At 58.5% G+C, this 24,002-nt stretch overlaps 1 protein-coding gene across 1 annotated transcript in view; it reads left to right on the top strand.

Moving 5' to 3' along the window:
• Nucleotides 1–24,002, top strand: part of ARHGEF7 (Rho guanine nucleotide exchange factor 7) — a 178,896-nt gene that overhangs the window by 104,829 nt on the left and 50,065 nt on the right. Inside the window, exons 7-9 of the mRNA XM_062193930.1 lie at nt 6,190–6,284; nt 6,499–6,594; nt 14,156–14,278. Coding sequence (XP_062049914.1) covers nt 6,190–6,284; nt 6,499–6,594; nt 14,156–14,278 — 314 coding nt within the window. The remainder of the gene's footprint in view (nt 1–6,189; nt 6,285–6,498; nt 6,595–14,155; nt 14,279–24,002) is intronic.

Below are 24,002 nucleotides of genomic sequence, written 5' to 3'. Positions count from 1 at the left end.
CCCCCGGACAGCCCTGTGACCCAGCATCCCCCCCCCCCCCCCCAGGACAGCCCTGCGACCCAGTGTCCCCCCTCAGGGGCCACCATGTGACTCAGCGCCCCCCCCCGCCTCCTCAGGGACAGCCCTGTGACCCAGTGTCCCCCCTCAGGGACAGCCCTGTGACCCAGCGCACCCCCCCCCCCCCGGACAACAGAGGGGTTTTCTGCCTGGTTTTTGATGCATAGTGACACTTTCCTGGTTTTTCTCCTTTTGAATGTCTTGCGTTTTTCGTTGGTTTCGGGGCCTTTGCACAGATACAGTGCGCTGCTCTGGGCGCTCCAGGCTCGTTCCTGCCGTGTGGTGCTGGTCTGTGTCCCCTCTGCTTGGCTGCTTCTGTAGTTTCTCTCCCCCACAGTGGCTGTTGTCTCTGTTCATCTTTTTTTATTCTTGCTTTTATTGAGCTTGTTTTCCTCCGGCTCCCGTTTGGACCGTGCAGATTAGGGTTATGTCAAAGGTGGACTCAGAATGGTGCTGAAATACTGTCGTCCGTGAGTTCCGCTTCACAGGTGATCTGTCTGTGGCTGCGGGATGTGTTTGGGGCTGTGTGTGGGCTGGGGCTGCTAAAACTCACAGCAGTTGGTGATGTCATGAAGGAAAAAGTCAGAATCTTTGAGGCTGCTCAATGTTAAATAAACTCTTTGCTATCAAACAGTAGAAGCCAAATTATAAGCTCCCTGGAACATGATTTGCGACAGGTCTGAGTGTAGTACAAGATGACCTGCAGTGTCTAAGGGTGCATTAAGACAAATGGACTAAGATTAATGGGGAAAACGATGGGCAGGTTAAATACAGATAAATTTTCATGTCTTTTTTCCCCTAAAGATTTATTTATTTATTTGTTTGAAAGGCAGAAATACAGAGAGAGAAGGAGAGGGAGAGAGAGAAAGAGGTCTTCCATCTACTGGTTCGCTCCCCAAACGGCCTGCAGTGGCCAGGGCTGGCCCAGGCGGAAGTCAGGAGCTTCCTCCAGGTCTCTGACGTGGCTGCAGGGGCCCAAATGCTTGGACCATCTTCTGCTGCTTTCCTAGACATGTTAACAGGGAGCTGGATCAGAAGTGGAGCAGCTGGGACTCAAACCACCTGCTGCGCCACAGCGCCGGCCTCTCTCACAGCTTTGAAGCGGTGGTTAAACTCACCGTACGGAATGTGGTGACACGGTTACAATCCAGGGTGCAGATTTGAAGAGACAGTCTTCAGTTGTAACGCTGGACTTGTGGATCCACGTAGGTTTCTGAGAAGTAACCGGCAGGGTGTGCACAGTTCCGAGGACGTCAGCTCCCCGTGCAGCAGTTCTGCTCTGTGGCGTTCTCTCCAGAGAAATGGGCAGAACTGTGCGCAGAGGTGATTCGCACAGGCGTCCTTCAGGGCCGTTCCTACCGTCAGAACGCGTGGCTGAGGTGAGTGGCAGTCAGCTCCCCGCGTGGCCGCCCCTCCCGCTGGCTGGCCCCACCCAAGGAGGAACCACTCGTCACCAGTGAGAGTCTGTTTTTTTTTTTTTTTTTTTTTTTGACAGAGTGGACAGTGAGAGAGAGAGAGACAGAGAGAAAGGTCTTCCTTTTTGCCGTTGGTTCACCCTCCAATGGCCGCCGCGGTTGGCGTGCTGCGGCCGGCGCACCGCGCTGATCTGATGGCAGGAGCCAGGTGCTTCTCCTGGTCTCCCATGGGGTGCAGGGCCCAAGCATTTGGCCATCCTCCCCTGCACTCCCTGGCCACAGCAGAGAGCTGGCCTGGAAGAGAGGCAACCGGGACAGAATCAGTGCCCCGACCGGGACTAGAACCCGGTGTGCCGGCGCCGCAAGGCGGAGGATTAGCCTGTTGAGCCGCGGCGCCGGCGAGAGTCTGGTCTTTAAATTAATCAGGCTCGCTCTTCTGCCTGAGTGACCGTGCCGTCTCTGGAGCGTGCAGGACGCAGTGAGGGGCAGCGGTGCACAGGCAGCGTGCGTGAAAGCCAGTGTTTGTGTTTGACCTTCTGCAGGGACACATCAGCATTTGAGTTAGCTAAGCTCACAGGGAGGGGCCAGCGCTGTGGCGTGCTAGGTTAAGCAGCTGCCTGCGGTGCCAGCATCCCATGTGGGCACTGGTTCATGTCTCAGAAGCTCCTCTTCCGATCCAGCTCCCTGCTGTGGCCTGGGAAAGCAGTAGAAGATGGCCCAAGTCCTTGGGCCCCTGCACCCGCATGGGAGACCGGGAGGAAACTCCTGGCTCTTGGCTTCAGATCAGCCGAGCTCTGGCTATTGTGGCCATTCGGGGAGTGAACTAGTAGATGCACGACGTTTCTCTCTCCCTCCCTCCCTCTGTCTGTAACTCTACCTCTCAAGTAAATAAATAAATCTTTATTTAAAAAAAAATCCCGGCCTGCGTGAGAGCTTCGCTGCGGCTGCACAGTCCTGCGTGACTGATGGAAAGTGAGTGGTGAGTCCTGGGAGACACGGCACGTCTTAGTGCATGTGCTTGGTGTCAGAGAGACACGGAGGACGAGCCCGAGTCTGCAGTACTGACCCTGGTGAGTCCTGGGAGACACGGCACGTCTTAGTGCATGTGCTTGGTGTCAGAGAGACACGGAGGACGAGCCCGAGTCTGCAGTACTGACCCTGGTGAGTCCTGGGAGACACGGCACGTCTTAGTGCATGTGCTTGGTGTCAGAGAGACACGGAGGACGAGCCCGAGTCTGCAGTACTGACCCTGTTGGGGACCGAGAGGGTTAAAGGAAGGATTTCACCTCCTCTGCGGCTGTCAGGCCCTGTGGGAGCTGGAGGCTGGGACGTCCCCAGGGCCATGTCCTGCTCTGCCACCCACTGACACTAAGGACAAGTTACCCTGACCCCAGGGCCACGTCCTGCTCTGCCACCCACTGACTGACTAAGGACAAGTTACCCTGACCCCAGGGCCACGTCCTGCTCTGCCACCCACTGACTGACTGAGGACAAGTTACCCTGACCCCAGGGCCACGTCCTGCTCTGCCACCCACTGACTGACTAAGGACAAGTTACCCTGACCCCAGGGCCACGTCCTGCTCTGCCACCCACTGACACTGACTAAGGACAAGTTACCCTGACCCCAGGGCCACGTCCTGCTCTGCCGCCCACTGACTGACTAAGGACAAGTTACCCTGACCCCAGGGCCACGTCCTGCTCTGCCACCCACTGACTGACTAAGGACAAGTTACCCTGACCCCAGGGCCACATCCTGCTCTGCCGCCCACTGACTGACTAAGGACAAGTTACCCTGACCCCAGGGCCACGTCCTGCTCTGCCACCCACTGACTGACTGAGGACAAGTTACCCTGACCCCAGGGCCACGTCCTGCTCTGCCACCCACTGACTGACTAAGGACAAGTTACCCTGACCCCAGGGCCACGTCCTGCTCTGCCACCCACTGACTGACTGAGGACAAGTTACCCTGACCCCAGGGCCACGTCCTGCTCTGCCACCCACTGACTGACTGAGGACAAGTTACCCTGACCCCAGGGCCACGTCCTGCTCTGCCACCCACTGACTGACTGAGGACAAGTTACCCTGACCCCAGGGCCACGTCCTGCTCTGCCGCCCACTGACACTGACTGAGGACAAGTTACCCTGACCCCAGGGCCACGTCCTGCTCTGCCACCCACTGACTAAGGACAAGTTACCCTGACCCCAGGGCCACGTCCTGCTCTGCCACCCACTGACTGACTAAGGACTAGTTACCCTGACCCCAGGGCCACGTCCTGCTCTGCCACCCACTGACTGACTGAGGACAAGTTACCCTGACCCCAGGGCCACGTCCTGCCCTGTGCACCAACTCAGATTCAGGACAAGTTAACCCCAGGGCCACGTCCAGCTCTGCAGTGCACCGACCCTGACTCAGGACAGGTTAACCCCAGAGCCACGTCCAGCTCTGCAGTGCACCAACTCTCTGACTCAGGCCAAGTTAACCCCAGGGCCACGTCCAGCTCTGCTGTGTACTGACTCTGACTCAGGACAGGTTAACCCCAGAGCCACGTCCAGCTCTGCAGTGCACCAACCCTGACTCAGGACAAGTTAACCCCAGGGCCATGTCCAGCCCTGCTGTGCACTGACTCTGACTCAGGACAGGTTAACCTGTCTGAAAGGAGGCGTCTTCCTGGGGATCTGAGGTACCACTTGCAGGCGCCTTATGGCCCGCTGGGGAGCCGGTGGGGTTGTGGCAAACGCAGGTTTGAGAGCTGCGTTTAGCAGAATTATCCCAGCAGCGTGCTCGCTCTGGACTCCCGGCCTTCTCGCCCTGCCCTCGGAGCCTCGGCTCCCAGCCTTCTCGCCCTGCCCTCGGAGCCTCGGCTCCCAGCCTTCTCGCCCTGCCCTCGGAGCCTCGGCTCCCAGCCTTCTCGCCCTGCCCTCGGAGCCTCGGCTCCCGGCAGCTGCTGCAGAAGCTGTTCCTGTGTTGGTTCAGCTGCTCTGCACTCGTGTTTGTCCCTTGGTTTTTAATAGTAAGTTAATTTTGGCTAATTTGATGCACTGACATAGGGTGTTTACTTTAAAGTTAATATGTAATCTGCTGTGTATGTACAGTAATGGATCTTTAACTTTGAAAAATTGTAATATGAAGCATAAACTGACGCTATCATATTCTCTAATGAGAGCCAGAAATGGATTTCAGCTTCTAGAGGCAAGCTAAGCAACAAACTTAGACTTTTTATTGAGGCATATTTTACATGTATCAGCTGAATACATAGAAAGTTCCAGCTTGTGTCCTGAGGACTGCATGTCTGTGTAGACGCTGCCCCAGTCAGAACCCCCCCCACATCGCCCTCTCCCCAGTCAGAACCCCCCCGCATCGCCCTCTCCCCAGTCAGAACCCCCCCGCATCGCCCTCTCCCCAGTCAGAACCCCCCCCATCACCCTCTGCCCCAGTCAGAACCCCCCCACATCGCCCTCTCCCCAGTCAGAACCCCTCCCACATCGCCCTCTCCCCAGTCAGAACCCCCCCCGCATCGCCCTCTCCCCAGTCAGAACCCCCCCACATCACTCTCTGCCCCAGTCAGAACCCCCCCGCATCGCCCTCTCCCCAGTCAGAACAGCCCCCCCTCATCGCCCTCTGTCCCAGTCAGAACCCCCCTGCATCGCCCTCTCCCCAGTCAGAACAGCCCCCCCGCATTGTCCTCTCCCCAGTCAGAACCCCCCCGCATTGCCCTCTCCCCAGTCAGAACCCCCCCGCATTGCCCTCTCCCCCAGTCAGAACCCCCCCCACATCACCCTCTGCCCCAGTCAGAACAGCCCCCCCGTATTGCCCTCTGCCCCAGTCAGAACCCCCCCACATCGCCCTCTGCCCCAGTCAGAACCCCCCCACATCGCCCTCTGCCCCAGTCAGAACCCCCCCACATCGCCCTCTGCCCCAGTCAGAACCCCCCCAATATCGCACTCTGCCCCAGTCAGAACCCCCCCGCATTGCCCTCTCCCCCAGTCAGAACCCCCCCCACATCACCCTCTGCCCCAGTCAGAACCCCCCCACATCGCCCTCTGCCCCAGTCAGAACCCCCCCACATCGCCCTCTGCCCCAGTCAGAACCCCCCCGCATCGCCCTCTGCCCCAGTCAGAACCCCCCCACATCGCCCTCTGCCCCAATCAGAACCCCCCCACATTGCCCTCTGCCCCAGTCAGAACCCCCCCATATCGCCCTCTGCCCCAGTCAGAACCCCCCCGCATCGCCCTCTGTCCCAGTCAGAACCCCCCCGACATCGTCCTCTGCCCCAATCAGAACCCCCCCACATCGCCCTCTGCCCCAGTCAGAACCCCCCCTGCATCGCCCTCTGCTCTGATTTGTGGTGCTAGCGTGGGACGTAGTGTGAGTGGAGTCCAGCAGGGGGCGCTGTGGGTGCTTCCTTTGGCACAGCAGAGTGCTGTGGAGATTCAGCCGTGCGGCTCTACCCGGAGGCTGCCAGTGGCTTCTCCGTTGTCTGGGTAGCCTTGGCATTGCCTGCGTGATGACAAAGCTCACTGTAGCCTCCCCGTGGGTGTCCTGGGGTCAGATGTGGGTGGCCTGATCCTTCTTCCGCAGCCCGGGCAGTACTGCAGGAGTGGGCCTCAGTGAATACCGGCAGTGGACAGGGACAGTGCTGACGCTCCTGCCGCAGCGTACAGATCCCGGTAGCAGCGCTCGGGACGCCAGGTAACACTGAGCCGTCATCTGTTGTAGGTGCTACAGAACATTTTAGAAACAGAAAACGAGTATTCTAAAGAACTGCAGACTATGCTTTCCACCTACCTGCGGCCGCTGCAGACCAGTGAGAAGTGAGTCAGAAGACGAGCTGCGTACCCGTAACGTAGTCTCACTGCGGACTGTTACCTGCAGGGGGTGGTGGGTGAAACAATGGGATGGGAATCGGTGAGCCGGTCTGCCTGCCACATAAGCGCTTATTAAGTGAGGACTTTGGGGCGCTGGGCGGGGAAGGGGAGCGTGAGGCGGGCGTGGTCGCGTGCTCTCACTGCGGTTTTTCTGGCCTAGGTTGAGTTCGGCGAACACTGCACATCTGCTGGGGAATCTGGAGGAGATCTGTACTTTCCAGCAGATGCTCGTACAGTCTTTAGAGGAGTGCACCAAGTAAGTGACACCCTGAACGGGCGAGACTCAGGTGGGTAAAAGCGGCATTTCAAGGATCAAGTTCCTCAGGGTTTGAGAACTCACATTTCTGAAGAGGCAAGATTGTTGTAAACCTTTTGGGGAGGTCAGTTTTGTACTAGAAACTGTATTGTCTGCAAGATTTTATAAAAGCTTAATTTGTGTTGACAATCTGTAAACACCTGTATCAGGTGCCGTCCACACAGCCTGCCGGTCCCGGGTCCTCTGTGTGAGGTGCACTGCCGTCCACACAGCCTGCCGGTCCCGGGTCCTCTGTGTGAGGTGCACTGCCGTCCACACAGCCTGCCGGTCCCGGGTCCTCTGTGTGAGGTGCACTGCCGTCCACACAGCCTGCCGGTCCCGGGTCCTCTGTGTGAGGTGCACTGCCGTCCACACAGCCTGCCGGTCCCAGGTCCTCTGGCAGGTGCACTGGTGTCCACACAGACCTGTGGCCTCTGTCCTTGGTTCTTTGTTAGCACTGAGGGCTTTGTTAGCCTGAGGGCGGAGCCGGCTGCTGTGTGACTTCCCCCAGGACCACACAGCTGGTGCCTGTGAGCTCACGGCTGCGGCCAGAGGCTCTCTGGCACGAAGGACTGATTGAGTCCGAGCATTCTGCCTCCTTTCTGAGTCTCCGATGCACCTTGGGTTCAGCCTGGGACCTGGCTGCTGCTTCACCCCACCCCTAACTCAGCCGTCCGCTCTTGAGTGCCTCACTGAGAACCACTGGCCGCACGGCTCCTCCTCTGTCCGGCTCAGCCTTGGCGTGGAGGCTGCCTGCGCGTGCCGGGAGCACCACTGGCCGCGGGGCTCCTCCTCCGGCCGGGCTCAGCCTTGGCGTGGAGGCTGCCTGCGCGTGCTGGGAGAGCCACTGGCCGCGGGGCTCCTCCTCCGGCCGGGCTCAGCCTTGGCGTGGAGGCTGCCTGCGCGTGCTGGGAGAGCCACTGGCCGCGGGGCTCCTCCTGGCCGGGCTCAGCCTTGGCGTGGAGGCTGCCTGCGCGTGCTGGGAGAGCCACTGGCCGCGGGGCTCCTCCTCCGGCCGGGCTCAGCCTTGGCGTGGAGGCTGCCTGCGCGTGCTGGGAGAGCCACTGGCCGCGGGGCTCCTCCTCCGGCCGGGCTCAGCCTTGGCGTGGAGGCTGCCTGCGCGTGCTGGGAGAGCCACTGGCCGCGGGGCTCCTCCTGGCCGGGCTCAGCCTTGGCGTGGAGGCTGCCTGCGCGTGCTGGGAGAGCCACTGGCCGCGGGGCTCCTCCTGGCCGGGCTCAGCCTTGGCGTGGAGGCTGCCTGCGCGTGCTGGGAGAACCACTGGCCGCGGGGCTCCTCCTCCGGCCGGGCTCAGCCTTGGCGTGGAGGCTGCATGCGCGTGCTGGGAGAGCCACTGGCCGCGGGGCTCCTCCTCTGTCCGGCTCAGCCTTGGCGTGGAGGCTGCCTGCGCGTGCTGGGAGAACCACTGGCCGCGGGGCTCCTCCTGCGGCCGGGCTCAGCCTTGGCGTGGAGGCTGCCTGCGCGTGCTGGGAGCAGGAACCCTCCGTAAGGAGTGATGGGGAGGCTTGTGGGGGGATCCTGTCACAGTGGGGTTCCAGGTGAGGTTTTCCTTTAAAACAGTGCTCTAAGTGGTGGGGAATTCCTTATGATACCTGATCCACCGTAGACCCCATTAGGTGTGATTTAGAGGAGTTCTTGGGTTCGGTCTGGAAAGGTGGAACTGTGGCTTATCAAGTTGCTTCTATGGAAAAACTGAACCCTGGGAATCTAGCAGTGTCTCCAGAATACTTTTCAAATAAAACCCATTTGTCAGCTGATTGCTCACGTTTCGTCACATCCATTGAAAATAGAATTTCACAGACTCTTGGAACGGTCTCGTTATTGTATCAAGTTTCGTTTTCCATTTATTTGAGAATTTTTAATGTATTTTTGTATGTGAAATACAATCAGAGCTCTCAACAGAGAGAGCTCCCACCTGCTGGATCAGGCCCCGAATGCTGGGCCACGCTGGGAGCCAGGAACTCCATCCGGGTCTTCCACGTGGGTGGCAGGTGGAGCCGTTGCCACTGCTTCCTAGGGCCTGTGTTGGCAGAAAGCTGGAGCTGGGAGCCGAGCCGGGCCTTGAACCCAGGCACTGCAGGGTGTCCCAAGTGGCATCGTAACCATTACGCAGACACCCACCCTCCCCGTTCCAGTTTGTTCTGTGATGACTCAGCGCTCTCCGAATGAGTGATGATGCGCACATCTGGCTGCTGCTGAGGGCCACTGCCAACATGAGGGCGCTGCCAGGCTTACATCTCTCACGCCCGAATCCGGCTTCCACACTGTCGCGTGTTTGCCAGACCCACTCCCCCACTCCCCCACTCCCTGTGACATGTTCCGGGCTCGGGGCTCTTTCTCCTTGTGTTCTAGCACCCCCCCATGTGCCCCTGGAGGTTGGGACCCCACAGGCCCGGAGAGCCCAGTTGGGATTCAAGTGTTTGAGGGCGCCCTCGCTCTGTGTGTGTCCACGGGACACCTTGCTGTGCAGGTGCAGGGCCGAGCATCGCAGGACATCCGATGTGTGTGCAGAGTTGGGGACATCTCAGCCATGACATGATTCTAACAGGCTGCAGGCTCTCAGGAAACACGGGGACCGTTGTCTGGAGACCTTGTTTCCTAGCGTGTTTGTTGTTTGCAGTGGTTTTGAGAAAAATAAACAAAAAAGCAGTTATTGTTTGCAAGGTTGAGAGGGAGAAGAGGAGAAAGAGAAAGAGGCGTCCTCTTTCCACTGGTCATTCCCCAGACGCCCCCAGCAGCCAGGGCTGGGCTGGACCAGAGCCAGGAGCAGAGCCCTGGGGACTTGGTTGAGGTGTCCCACGTGGGTGACAGGGACCCGAGGACTTGAGCCACCACCTGCTGCTTCTCAGGTGCACGTCAGCCGGAATCTGCGATCCGTGGTGGAGCCAGGATGCGCCCAGGCCCTCTGAGGGGTGCGGGTGTCCACGCGCCACCTCAGTCACTGCCGGCTACCCGCCCCCGTTTGAACTCGGCCTGTGAAGCTGTTGAAGCTGTGGTTATGACCTCTGGGTTTTATTCTGGGGACAGTCAGGGAATTGTGGTTTGGGAGTCACGTTGACGGAGCAGATGAAGGCCAGATTGGGAGCGGGGCTGAGGTGAGCAGCCGAGTCCAGCTTCAGGGCGCTGCTGTGTGACCCTGGGGGCTGTGCTGTGCGGTCTGGCGTCGGGCTGGGCTGGGGGCTGTGCTGTGCCCCGCGGGAGGAGGCCTTGCAGGCCTTGGAGCACAGCTTCGAGAGGCTCGTGTGTGTGTGTGTGTGTGTGTGTGTGTGAGAGAGAGAGAGAGAGAGAGACACCCTGGGGGCAGTGCTGGCAGTCGGGTCGGGCTAAGCTGTGGCTCCCCTGCCCCTGGGAAGAGGCCTGGCAGGCTTTGGAACGTGGCTTCGAGAGGCTTGTGTGTGTGTATGTGTGTGTATGTGTGTGCGCGTGTGCCCCCGGGAAGAGGCCTTGGAGCACAGGTTTGGGACGGCAGCTGTATGTCCCTCTGCCCGCGTGCACCTGTCTGTGAAGCCGGGCCGCGGCTCTGAGCCCACATGCCTTTCTCTGGCCGCTGCAGGCCTCTCCTATAGGCTGCTGGTGACGTCAGTCATGGAAGAAGCCCAGGGCCTGGCCCTTCCGAAAGTAAGCTCCGACTCCCCTTCCCCTCGCCCTCCCCGTCCTCAGGCTTGGGGGCGCCTGGAGTCTCCATGCCTTGCAGGTGGGCTGGAACTGCAGGCGTCGCAGGTGCTCACGGGAGGATGCGTGCGAGCAGGTCCGTGTGGAGCAGTTCTCTGGTTTCCCGAGACGTCGTTCCTGTTTGGGGAGAGGGAGGGCCCCTTGGGGCCGCGGGTGTCTGCGCCTGTTCTGTGCCACCCAGGAAGTGGGCCGTCTCCATGCTGCTCTCAGAGCCCCGCTGTGCTGCAGGGCAAGCGCTGGGATGGGATTCGTCGGTCGTTGTCTGCGTATCCACGGCTGGACAGAGCTGTGGCCAGGCCTGAAGGCCCGGAGAAGTCCACGTGCTGACTGGGTGGACACTGGCCTACTTGGCGTTCAGTGAAGCATAACTTCACAGTGAAACCTGCGTGACACGGCCAGGGTTGGCAGGAGCGCCTGGCCCCCGCAGGTGTGGGTGAGACAGGAACACTCTGAGTCTGTGCGGGCCCCACGGGGCAGCCACTGCCCACGAAGCCCTGCTGAGCACCGGCATCAGGCTCGTGGCGGGGGGAGCAGCGTTTCTCTGTTTATTTACTGTCCCTGACTCACCAGCACAGCTGATGGCTGCTGGGTTGGAGGCCTGGGTTAGAGACCCCCGTCTCCTGTGGGAGTGCATCCTCACGTCAGGGCTGCCTGTGCGCAGGGCACAGCTCCTGCTGTTCTGGGCTGGGCGGAGCTTGCTGCTCCTGGGAGTCCATCTGTGCCCCCCGCGTGGGGACACGAGATCAAAGGAGACCAGGCGTGGTGGACACAGCCTGGAGCCACGTGGAGGGGCTTGTGCACACAGGGCACTGGTTCATCAGGCATGCTGGGGCGTGTCTGTGTGGTTCCTCACGAGTCAGCCATTTCTGTGGGGGGGGGTGTCCATGCGTGTCAGCTGTTTCTGTCTGAGGGTATGTGTCCACGTGTGTCAGCTGTTTCTGTCTAGGGGGTGTGTGTCCACGTGTGTCAGCTGTTTCTGGGGGTGTGTGTCCATGCGTGTCAGCTGTTTCTGTCTCTGGGGGCGTGTCCATGTGTGTCAGCTGTTTCTGTCTCTGGGGGTGTGTCCATGTGTGTCAGCTGTTTCTTGGTGTGTGTCCATGTGTGTCAGCTGTTTCTGTCTCTGGGGGTGTGTCCATGTGTGTCAGCTGTTTCTTGGTGTGTGTCCATGTGTGTCAGCTGTTTTTGCCTGGGGGCGTGTCCACGTGTGTCAGCTGTTTCTGTCTGGGGGTGTGTGTCCACGTGTGTCAGCTGTTTCTGTCTGGGGAGTGTGTCCACGTGTGTCAGCTGTTTCTGTCTGGGGGGGTGTGTCCACATGTGTCAGCTGTTTTTGCCTGGGGGCATGTCCACGTGTGTCAGCTGTTTCTGTCTGGGGGGGTGTGTCCACGTGTGTCAGCTGTTTCTGTCTGGGGGGGCGTGTCCACGTGTGTCAGCTGTTTCTGTCTCTGGGGGGGTGTGTCCACGTGTGTCAGCTGTTTCTGTCTGGGGGTGTGTGTCCACATGTGTCAGCTGTTTCTGGGGGTGTGTGTCCATGTGTGTCAGCTGTTTCTGTCTGGGGGGTGTGTCCACGTGTGTCAGCTGTTTCTGTCTGGGGGTGTGTGTCCACGTGTGTCAGCTGTTTCTGTCTCTGGGGGGGTGTGTCCACGTGTGTCAGCTGTTTCTGTCTGGGGGTGTGTGTCCACGTGTGTCAGCTGTTTCTGTCTAGGGGGTGTGTGTCCACATGTGTCAGCTGTTTCTGGGGGTGTGTGTCCATGTGTGTCAGCTGTTTCTGTCTGGGGGTGTGTGTCCACATTTGTCAGCTGTTTCATACGTTCACCCAGATGCCCTGAGGCTACTTCAAAGAGTTTTTGGAATATTGAATTAAAAGATAAGCTTATTTTGGTGCAAAACAGTTTGAAATCTGTGTATACACAGGAGTCTTCCAACAGTTCACGGGAAATGTGTGTGGTGAAGAAGTTTGTGTGAATCTCGAATGTGTTTGCGCCACAGCAGGCTTTAGTTCTGTTTTCCCTGAGCTTGTTCATGTGTTTATGATCTACGTTTGGCGTTCTTAATTGACTGTGTTATTTATGGTGGCCACTTTACATCTACATTTATGTTCTAGACTTACTATGTGAGAGAGACGGGAGGGGAGGGGAGGCAGAGTGTCACCATCTCTGGTTCACTGCCCAGACAGCCCCAGGACCTGGGGCGGAGAGGGAGGCAGGACTCCATTCACGTCTCCTGCATGGGTGGCAGGAGCTGGTTACTTGAGCGGGCAGTGCTGCCTTAGCCTAGGTCTGCCTCAGGGGAAGCTGGAGTCGGGGTCAGAACCGGTTACTGAGCCTGGGTCCTCCGATGGGCTGGAGGGCGGGTGCTGTAACCGCCAGGCTGGGCTTACCAGCTCTGCGAAGCCCGTGTTCTCAGAACCGGGATTGAGAGCTGTCGCAAGCCCCCACCTGCCGTGCAGCCGGCTTCCTCGTGTCCTGCCGCTTGTGTGGTGGACGCATGTCTCCTTGGCGGTTTCAGTGGGACTAGCCTTTGTGAGCCTTGGGAAGCAAGTTAGTGAGGAAGGAATCCGAGCTGGTGAGAAGTGGGGGTAAGAGCGGTGCCTGTGTGTCCTGAGTGTTCCCGAGTGGCAGGGAGAAGACCAGGAGCTGTGTGTGGTGCGGATCTGGGGTTTGGAACCTGAGACTGTCCCAGTACTCAGACCTCCCGGAGTCTCCGTGCCTGTACGACTTTCTCGAGGGGTGCTGGAGGAGACGTGCCCAGAGACTCGGTAGAGGTGGCAGTGGGGAGCTACCTTCCTGCAGGGGCGCGGGAACCAGTGTGCCGTGGTCTGTGTCTCAAGTGTGCACGTGGACCCGTAAGCGCCCACGCAGGGCACTGAGAGGCGGCCCTTGGGTGCTGATGAGCACCCTGGCAGAGGCTTGAGGCGTCTCTCCCCCCTCTTGCCGCGCGGGGAGCCCTTGTCAGACCCTGCTCTGGGGTTTGTAGCCCCAGAGCCGGGAGCACTCGGCGGCGTTGTTTGTGAATTACCATCCTTAGGCGGCCGGGCCTGGGGAGGCGGGAGGGGCTGGGAAGGCGGCAGGGGCTGTGGACGGTGCTGAGTCCCGAAGCCCTCGCCCCTCACCTGCTCTGTAGCCAGCACAGCCGGTTCCTGGGTCTCTAACTCATCTTTCTGGTTCCGCATTGGGGCCAGTGTTGTGGTGCAGCAGGTGAAACTGCTAGCGCTGCCTGCCATGCCGGCATCCCATGTGGGTGCCGGGCTGGGTCCTGGCTGCTCCACTTCAGATCCAACTCCCAGCTCGAGGCCTGGGAGAAGCAGCAGAGGATGGCTCAAGTACTTGGACCCCTGCCACTCACGTGGGAAACCTGGATGAAGCTCCTGGCTTCGGCATGCTCCATGACTGGTCATTGTGGCCTGCTCGGGCGTGAACCAGCCCATGAAATGTTTCTTTCTCTCTCTCTCTCTTTCTCTCTCTCTAGCTCTGGCTTTCAAATAAATAAATCTTTAAAAAACAAAAAGACTGTTAACTGTCATCTTAGCATGGGTTTTGGAAAGAGGGGCATCTAGCGCTTACCAAGCCAGATAGCCACGTTTCATAGTTCTTCGTAGGTTATGCAGAATCCAGGGTTTAATGGCATCCATCCCTCTAACTGCTCAAAGGGCTTGAGCCTGTGGACAGGGCCTGGTGGGTGGATGCCAGGGCTGCTTCCCAGGAGCCCCTGTTCCTGCCAGCTTCCCAGGGGGACAGGTGTGCGCCCTGTGCTCACAGGCGATCTTACGCAGAGCAGCGTTCCTTGGGTCTGAACACTGACGTCATTCCCTTTGCCTGTGTCCCGTGTCTCCAGGTTGCCTGAGGCTCAGCAGAGAGTTGGAGGCTGCTTCCTCACCCTGATGCCCCAGATGAAGACCTTGTACCTCGCCTATTGTGCCAATCACCCTTCGGCAGTGAGCGTCCTCACGGAGCACAGGTGCGTCCCCACGTGCCGCACGGAGCCCAGCGTCGTGTTCCGAACGATGACTCGCACTGTGGCTAGCCCGCAGAGTCCCGGCTTCAGAACGCTGCTCATGAGCCGGAACTGTGCTTCGTGTGTGTAATGGGAGAGGGTCTTCCGGGAAGGCTCCCGCTAGCCTGGAGCCCGCTAAGGAGCCGTCAGTGACTGGGAGGCATGCCCGCAGCTGCGTGGAGGCCACCACAGTCTCCCGAGTTAGAGCACGCTTCCTGCTCTGAGTTGGGAGTGGGTGTGAAGACAAAGTGTTAACTGGAGACCAGTAGCTTCAGCTTTCCCTGAAGCACGATTCACGATGCGAGCAGTGAATTGTTTGGAGGACAGGTGTGTTTCCTGTGGACTGGAGGAGGGCGTAGCCAGGTGCATCGTTTCCAGGGCCGAGTTTCCTGGCTACCGAGTGGAGTTTGGGGTTCCTTTGGTGTGAATGGGCACGTGGACGGGAGGGTGTAGCCGTCTCAGTCTTCAGTGCTAATAAAGGCACAATATTATTATTATTGGTTCAGAAAAAATTTAGTGGTGTCTCCTGGCAACAGCAGTTCCAAAAATATTAAGATTGCAAATTGAAATGCCCAGGTCTCACACTAGGTGAAGGCAGGTGTGTGGGCTGAGGTCAGATGTCCAGGTCTCACACTAGGTGATGGCAGGTGTGTGGGCTGAGGTCAGATGTCCAGGTCTCACACTAGGTGATGGGCAGGTGTGTGGGCTGAGGTCAGATGTCCAGGTCTCACACTAGGTGATGGGCAGGTGTGTGGGCTGAGGTCAGATGTCCAGGTCTCACACTAGGTGATGGCAGGTGTGTGGGCTGAGGTCAGATGTCCAGGTCTCACTGTAGGTGATGGCAGGTGTGTGGGCTGAGGTCAGATGTCCAGGTCTCACTGTAGGTGATGGGCAGGTGTGTGGGCTGAGGTCAGATGTCCAGGTCTCACTGTAGGTGATGGGCAGGTGTGTGGGCTGAGGTCAGATGTCCAGGTCTCACTGTAGGTGATGGGCAGGTGTGTGGGCTGAGGTCAGATGTCCAGGTCTCACACTAGGTGATGGCAGGTGTGTGGGCTGAGGTCAGATGTCCAGGTCTCACACTAGGTGATGGCAGGTGTGTGGGCTGAGGTCAGATGTCCAGGTCTCACTGTAGGTGATGGCAGGTGTGTGGGCTGAGGTCAGATGTCCAGGTCTCACTGTAGGTGATGGCAGGTGTGTGGGCTGAGGTCAGATGTCCAGGTCTCACTGTAGGTGATGGCAGGTGTGTGGGCTGAGGTCAGATGTCCAGGTCTCACACTAGGTGATGGCAGGTGTGTGGGCTGAGGTCAGATGTCCAGGTCTCACTGTAGGTGATGGCAGGTGTGTGGGCTGAGGTCAGATGTCCAGGTCTCACTGTAGGTGATGGCAGGTGTGTGGGCTGAGGTCAGATGTCCAGGTCTCACTGTAGGTGATGGCAGGTGTGTGGGTTGAGGTCAGATGTCCAGGTCTCACACTAGGTGATGGGCAGGTGTGTGGGCTGAGGTCAGATGTCCAGGTCTCACACTAGGTGATGGGCAGGTGTGTGGGCTGAGGTCAGATGTCCAGGTCTCACTGTAGGTGATGGCAGGTGTGTGGGCTGAGGTCAGATGTCCAGGTCTCACACTAGGTGATGGCAGGTGTGTGGGCTGAGGTCAGATGTCCAGGTCTCACTGTAGGTGATGGCAGGTGTGTGGGCTGAGGTCAGATGTCCAGGTCTCACTGTAGGTGATGGCAGGTGTGTGGGCTGAGGTCAGATGTCCAGGTCTCACTGTAGGTGATGACAGGTGTGTGGGCTGAGGTCAGATGTCCAGGTCTCACACTAGGTGATGGCAGGTGTGTGGGCTGAGGTCAGATGTCCAGGTCTCACTGTAGGTGATGGCAGGTGTGTGGGCTGAGGTCAGATGTCCAGGTCTCACTGTAGGTGATGGCGGGTGTGTGGGCTGAGGTCAGATGTCCAGGTCTCACTGTAGGTGATGGGCAGGTGTGTGGGCTGAGGTCAGATGTCCAGGTCTCACTGTAGGTGATGGCAGGTGTGTGGGCTGAGGTCAGATGTCCAGGTCTCACTGTAGGTGATGGGCAGGTGTGTGGGCTGAGGTCAGATGTCCAGGTCTCACACTAGGTGATGGGCAGGTGTGTGGGCTGAGGTCAGATGTCCAGGTCTCACTGTAGGTGATGGCAGGTGTGTGGGCTGAGGTCAGATGTCCAGGTCTCATACTAGGTGATGGCAGGTGTGTGGGTTGAGGTCAGATGTCCAGGTCTCACACTAGGTGATGGGCAGGTGTGTGGGCTGAGGTCAGATGTCCAGGTCTCACTGTAGGTGATGGCGGGTGTGTGGGCTGAGGTCAGATGTCCAGGTCTCACTGTAGGTGATGGCAGGTGTGTGGGCTGAGGTCAGATGTCCAGGTCTCACTGTAGGTGATGGCAGGTGTGTGGGCTGAGGTCAGATGTCCAGGTCTCACTGTAGGTGATGGGCAGGTGTGTGGGCTGAGGTCAGATGTCCAGGTCTCACACTAGGTGATGGCAGGTGTGTGGGCTGAGGTCAGATGTCCAGGTCTCACACTAGGTGATGGCAGGTGTGTGGGCTGAGGTCAGATGTCCAGGTCTCACACTAGGTGATGGCAGGTGTGTGGGCTGAGGTCAGATGTCCAGGTCTCACTGTAGGTGATGGGCAGGTGTGTGGGCTGAGGTCAGATGTCCAGGTCTCACTGTAGGTGATGGCAGGTGTGTGGGCTGAGGTCAGATGTCCAGGTCTCACTGTAGGTGATGGCAGGTGTGTGGGCTGAGGTCAGATGTCCAGGTCTCACTGTAGGTGATGGGCAGGTGTGTGGGCTGAGGTCAGATGTCCAGGTCTCACACTAGGTGAAGGCAGGTGTGTGGGCTGAGGTCAGATGTCCAGGTCTCACTGTAGGTGATGGGCAGGTGTGTGGGCTGAGGTCAGATGTCCAGGTCTCACACTAGGTGATGGCAGGTGTGTGGGCTGAGGTCAGATGTCCAGGTCTCACTGTAGGTGATGGGCAGGTGTGTGGGCTGAGGTCAGATGTCCAGGTCTCACACTAGGTGATGGCAGGTGTGTGGGCTGAGGTCAGATGTCCAGGTCTCACACTAGGTGATGGGCAAGTGTGTGGGCTGAGGTCAGATGTCCAGGTCTCACTGTAGGTGATGGGCAGGTGTGTGGGCTGAGGTCAGATGTCCAGGTCTCACTGTAGGTGATGGCAGGTGTGTGGGCTGAGGTCAGATGTCCAGGTCTCACTGTAGGTGATGGCAGGTGTGTGGGCTGAGGTCAGATGTCCAGGTCTCACTGTAGGTGATGGCAGGTGTGTGGGCTGAGGTCAGATGTCCAGGTCTCACACTAGGTGATGGCAGGTGTGTGGGCTGAGGTCAGATGTCCAGGTCTCACTGTAGGTGATGGCAGGTGTGTGGGCTGAGGTCAGATGTCCAGGTCTCACACTAGGTGATGGGCAGGTGTGTGGGCTGAGGTCAGATGTCCAGGTCTCACTGTAGGTGATGGCAGGTGTGTGGGCTGAGGTCAGATGTCCAGGTCTCACTGTAGGTGATGGCAGGTGTGTGGGCTGAGGTCAGATGTCCAGGTCTCACACTAGGTGATGGCAGGTGTGTGGGCTGAGGTCAGATGTCCAGGTCTCACACTAGGTGATGGCAGGTGTGTGGGCTGAGGTCAGATGTCCAGGTCTCACTGTAGGTGATGGCAGGTGTGTGGGCTGAGGTCAGATGTCCAGGTCTCACTGTAGGTGATGGGCAGGTGTGTGGGCTGAGGTCAGATGTCCAGGTCTCACACTAGGTGATGGCAGGTGTGTGGGCTGAGGTCAGATGTCCAGGTCTCACTGTAGGTGATGGCAGGTGTGTGGGCTGAGGTCAGATTGTCCAGGTCTCACACTAGGTGATGGCAGGTGTGTGGGCTGAGGTCAGATGTCCAGGTCTCACTGTAGGTGATGACAGGTGTGTGGGCTGAGGTCAGATGTCCAGGTCTCACACTAGGTGATGGGCAGGTGTGTGGGCTGAGGTCAGATGTCCAGGTCTCACTGTAGGTGATGGCAGGTGTGTGGGCTGAGGTCAGATGTCCAGGTCTCACTGTAGGTGATGGCAGGTGTGTGGGCTGAGGTCAGATGTCCAGGTCTCACACTAGGTGATGGGCAGGTGTGTGGGTTGAGGTCAGATGTCCAGGTCTCACACTAGGTGATGGGCAGGTGTGTGGGCTGAGGTCAGTTGTCCAGGTCTCACTGTAGGTGATGGCAGGTGTGTGGGCTGAGGTCAGATGTCCAGGTCTCACACTAGGTGATGGGCAGGTGTGTGGGCTGAGGTCAGATGTCCAGGTCTCACTGTAGGTGATGGCAGGTGTGTGGGCTGAGGTCAGATGTCCAGGTCTCACTGTAGGTGATGGCAGGTGTGTGGGCTGAGGTCAGATGTCCAGGTCTCACACTAGGTGATGGGCAGGTGTGTGGGCTGAGGTCAGATGTCCAGGTCTCACACTAGGTGATGGCAGGTGTGTGGGCTGAGGTCAGATGTCCAGGTCTCACTGTAGGTGATGGCAGGTGTGTGGGCTGAGGTCAGATGTCCAGGTCTCACACTAGGTGATGGCAGGTGTGTGGGCTGAGGTCAGATGTCCAGGTCTCACACTAGGTGATGGCAGGTGTATGGGCTGAGGTCAGATGTCCAGGTCTCACTGTAGGTGATGGCAGGTGTGTGGGCTGAGGTCAGATGTCCAGGTCTCACTGTAGGTGATGGCAGGTGTGTGGGCTGAGGTCAGATGTCCAGGTCTCACACTAGGTGATGGCAGGTGTGTGGGCTGAGGTCAGATGTCCAGGTCTCACACTAGGTGATGGGCAGGTGTGTGGGCTGAGGTCAGATGTCCAGTCTCACTGTAGGTGATGGCAGGTGTGTGGGCTGAGGTCAGATGTCCAGGTCTCACACTAGGTGATGGGCAGGTGTGTGGGCTGAGGTCAGATGTCCAGGTCTCACTGTAGGTGATGGCAGGTGTGTGGGCTGAGGTCAGATGTCCAGGTCTCACTGTAGGTGATGGGCAGGTGTGTGGGCTGAGGTCAGATGTCCAGGTCTCACTGTAGGTGATGGCAGGTGTGTGGGCTGAGGTCAGATGTCCAGGTCTCACTGTAGGTGATGGCAGGTGTGTGGGCTGAGGTCAGATGTCCAGGTCTCACTGTCGGTGATGGCAGGTGTGTGGGCTGAGGTCAGATGTCCAGGTCTCACACTAGGTGATGGCAGGTGTGTGGGCTGAGGTCAGATGTCCAGGTCTCACTGTAGGTGATGGCAGGTGTGTGGGCTGAGGTCAGATGTCCAGGTCTCACTGTAGGTGATGGCAGGTGTGTGGGCTGAGGTCAGATGTCCAGGTCTCACTGTAGGTGATGGCAGGTGTGTGGGCTGAGGTCAGATGTCCAGGTCTCACACTAGGTGATGGGCAGGTGTGTGGCTGAGGTCAGATGTCCAGGTCTCACTGCTAGGTGATGGGCAGGTGTGTGGGCTGAGGTCAGATGTCCAGGTCTCACTGTAGGTGATGGCAGGTGTGTGGGCTGAGGTCAGATGTCCAGGTCTCACTGTAGGTGATGGCAGGTGTGTGGGCTGAGGTCAGATGTCCAGGTCTCACAGTAGGTGATGGCAGGTGTGTGGGCTGAGGTCAGATGTCCAGGTCTCACACTAGGTGATGGCAGGTGTGTGGGCTGAGGTCAGATGTCCAGGTCTCACACTAGGTGATGGGCAGGTGTGTGGGCTGAGGTCAGATGTCCAGGTCTCACTGTAGGTGATGGCAGGTGTGTGGGCTGAGGTCAGATGTCCAGGTCTCACACTGTAGGTGATGGCAGGTGTGTGGGCTGAGGTCAGATGTCCAGGTCTCACACTAGGTGATGGGCAGGTGTGTGGGCTGAGGTCAGATGTCCAGGTCTCACTGTAGGTGATGGCAGGTGTGTGGGCTGAGGTCAGATGTCCAGGTCTCACTGTAGGTGATGGGCAGGTGTGTGGGCTGAGGTCAGATGTCCAGGTCTCACTGTAGGTGATGGGCAGGTGTGTGGGCTGAGGTCAGATGTCCAGGTCTCACACTAGGTGATGGCAGGTGTGTGGGCTGAGGTCAGATGTCCAGGTCTCACACTAGGTGATGGGCAGGTGTGTGGGCTGAGGTCAGATGTCCAGGTCTCACTGTAGGTGATGGCAGGTGTGTGGGCTGAGGTCAGATGTCCAGGTCTCACTGTAGGTGATGGCAGGTGTGTGGGCTGAGGTCAGATGTCCAGGTCTCACTGTAGGTGATGGCAGGTGTGTGGGCTGAGGTCAGATGTCCAGGTCTCACACTAGGTGATGGGCAGGTGTGTGGCTGAGGTCAGATGTCCAGGTCTCACAGTAGGTGATGGGCAGGTGTGTGGGCTGAGGTCAGATGTCCAGGTCTCACTGTAGGTGATGGCAGGTGTGTGGGCTGAGGTCAGATGTCCAGGTCTCACACTAGGTGATGGGCAGGTGTGTGGGCTGAGGTCAGATGTCCAGGTCTCACAGCTAGGTGATGGGCAGTGTGTGGGCTGAGGTCAGATGTCCAGGTCTCACTGTAGGTGATGGGCAGGTGTGTGGGCTGAGGTCAGATGTCCAGGTCTCACAGTAGGTGATGGCAGGTGTGTGGGCTGAGGTCAGATGTCCAGGTCTCACAGCTAGGTGATGGGCAGGTGTGTGGGCTGAGGTCAGATGTCCAGGTCTCACTGTAGGTGATGGGCAGGTGTGTGGGCTGAGGTCAGATGTCCAGGTCTCACTGTAGGTGATGGCAGGTGTGTGGGCTGAGGTCAGATGTCCAGGTCTCACTGTAGGTGATGGCAGGTGTGTGGGCTGAGGTCAGATGTCCAGGTCTCACACTAGGTGATGGGCAGGTGTGTGGGCTGAGGTCAGATGTCCAGGTCTCACAGTAGGTGATGGCAGGTGTGTGGGCTGAGGTCAGATGTCCAGGTCACACTAGGTGATGGCAGGTGTGTGGGCTGAGGTCAGATGTCCAGGTCTCACACTAGGTGATGGCAGGTGTGTGGGCTGAGGTCAGATGTCCAGGTCTCACACTAGGTGATGGCAGGTGTGTGGGCTGAGGTCAGATGTCCAGGTCTCACACTAGGTGATGGGCAGGTGTGTGGGCTGAGGTCAGATGTCCAGGTCTCACTGTAGGTGATGGCAGGTGTGTGGGCTGAGGTCAGATGTCCAGGTCTCACTGTAGGTGATGGCAGGTGTGTGGGCTGAGGTCAGATGTCCAGGTCTCACACTAGGTGATGGCAGGTGTGTGGGCTGAGGTCAGATGTCCAGGTCTCACACTAGGTGATGGGCAGGTGTGTGGGCTGAGGTCAGATGTCCAGGTCTCACACTAGGTGATGGGCAGGTGTGTGGGCTGAGGTCAGATGTCCAGGTCTCACTGTAGGTGATGGCAGGTGTGTGGGCTGAGGTCAGATGTCCAGGTCTCACACTAGGTGATGGCAGGTGTGTGGGCTGAGGTCAGATGTCCAGGTCTCACTGTAGGTGATGGGCAGGTGTGTGGGCTGAGGTCAGATGTCCAGGTCTCACAGTAGGTGATGGGCAGGTGTGTGGGCTGAGGTCAGATGTCCAGGTCTCACAGTAGGTGATGGCAGGTGTGTGGGCTGAGGTCAGATGTCCAGGTCTCACTCTAGGTGATGGCAGGTGTGTGGGCTGAGGTCAGATGTCCAGGTCTCACTGTAGGTGATGGGCAGGTGTCGTGGGCTGAGGTCAGATGTCCAGGTCTCACTGTAGGTGATGGCAGGTGTGTGGGCTGAGGTCAGATGTCCAGGTCTCACTGTAGGTGATGGCAGGTGTGTGGGCTGAGGTCAGATGTCCAGGTCTCACTGTAGGTGATGGCAGGTGTGTGGGCTGAGGTCAGATGTCCAGGTCTCACACTAGGTGATGGGCAGGTGTGTGGGCTGAGGTCAGATGTCCAGGTCTCACTGTAGGTGATGGCAGGTGTGTGGGCTGAGGTCAGATGTCCAGGTCTCACACTAGGTGATGGCAGGTGTGTGGGCTGAGGTCAGATGTCCAGGTCTCACTGTAGGTGATGGCAGGTGTGTGGGCTGAGGTCAGATGTCCAGGTCTCACTGTAGGTGATGGCAGGTGTGTGGGCTGAGGTCAGATGTCCAGGTCTCACTGTAGGTGATGGGCAGGTGTGTGGGCTGAGGTCAGATGTCCAGGTCTCACACTAGGTGATGGCAGGTGTGTGGGCTGAGGTCAGATGTCCAGGTCTCACTGTAGGTGATGGGCAGGTGTGTGGGCTGAGGTCAGATGTCCAGGTCTCACTGCTAGGTGATGGGCAGGTGTGTGGGCTGAGGTCAGATGTCCAGGTCTCACTGCTAGGTGATGGCAGGTGTGTGGGCTGAGGTCAGATGTCCAGGTCTCACACTAGGTGATGGGCAGGTGTGTGGGCTGAGGTCAGATGTCCAGGTCCTCACTGTAGGTGATGGGCAGGTGTGTGGGCTGAGGTCAGATGTCCAGGTCTCACTGTAGGTGATGGGCAGGTGTGTGGGCTGAGGTCAGATGTCCAGGTCTCACACTAGGTGATGGGCAGGTGTGTGGGCTGAGGTCAGATGTCCAGGTCTCACAGTAGGTGATGGCAGGTGTGTGGGCTGAGGTCAGATGTCCAGGTCTCACTGCTAGGTGATGGGCAGGTGTGTGGGCTGAGGTCAGATGTCCAGGTCTCACTGTAGGTGATGGCAGGTGTGTGGGCTGAGGTCAGATGTCCAGGTCTCACTGTAGGTGATGGCAGGTGTGTGGGCTGAGGTCAGATGTCCAGGTCTCACTGTAGGTGATGGCAGGTGTGTGGGCTGAGGTCAGATGTCCAGGTCTCACAGCTAGGTGATGGGCAGGTGTGTGGGCTGAGGTCAGATGTCCAGGTCTCACTGTAGGTGATGGGCAGGTGTGTGGGCTGAGGTCAGATGTCCAGGTCTCACACTAGGTGATGGCAGGTGTGTGGGCTGAGGTCAGATGTCCAGGTCTCACTGTAGGTGATGGGCAGGTGTGTGGGCTGAGGTCAGATGTCCAGGTCTCACTGTAGGTGATGGCAGGTGTGTGGCTGAGGTCAGATGTCCAGGTCTCACTGTAGGTGATGGGCAGGTGTGTGGGCTGAGGTCAGATGTCCAGGTCTCACTCGTAGGTGATGGGCAGGTGTGTGGGCTGAGGTCAGATGTCCAGGTCTCACTGTAGGTGATGGCAGGTGTGTGGGCTGAGGTCAGATGTCCAGGTCTCACACTAGGTGATGGGCAGGTGTCGTGGGCTGAGGTCAGATGTCCAGGTCTCACACTAGGTGATGGCAGGTGTGTGGGCTGAGGTCAGATGTCCAGGTCTCACTGTAGGTGATGGCAGGTGTGTGGGCTGAGGTCAGATGTCCAGGTCTCACACTAGGTGATGGCAGGTGTGTGGGCTGAGGTCAGATGTCCAGGTCTCACTGTAGGTGATGGCAGGTGTGTGGGCTGAGGTCTAGATGTCCAGGTCTCACAGCTAGGTGATGGCAGGTGTGTGGGCTGAGGTCAGATGTCCAGGTCTCACACTAGGTGAAGGTGTGGCAGGTGTGTGGGCTGAGGTCAGATGTCCAGGTCTCACACTAGGTGATGGGCAGGTGTGTGGGCTGAGGTCAGATGTCCAGGTCTCACTGTAGGTGATGGCAGGTGTGTGGGCTGAGGTCAGATGTCCAGGTCTCACTGTAGGTGAT

The sequence above is a fragment of the Lepus europaeus genome, chromosome 6, assembly GCF_033115175.1.
Source record: "Lepus europaeus isolate LE1 chromosome 6, mLepTim1.pri, whole genome shotgun sequence".
In the NCBI taxonomy this organism is placed as follows: domain Eukaryota; kingdom Metazoa; phylum Chordata; class Mammalia; order Lagomorpha; family Leporidae; genus Lepus; species Lepus europaeus.
This window is presented reverse-complemented; position numbering and strand designations above follow the sequence as displayed.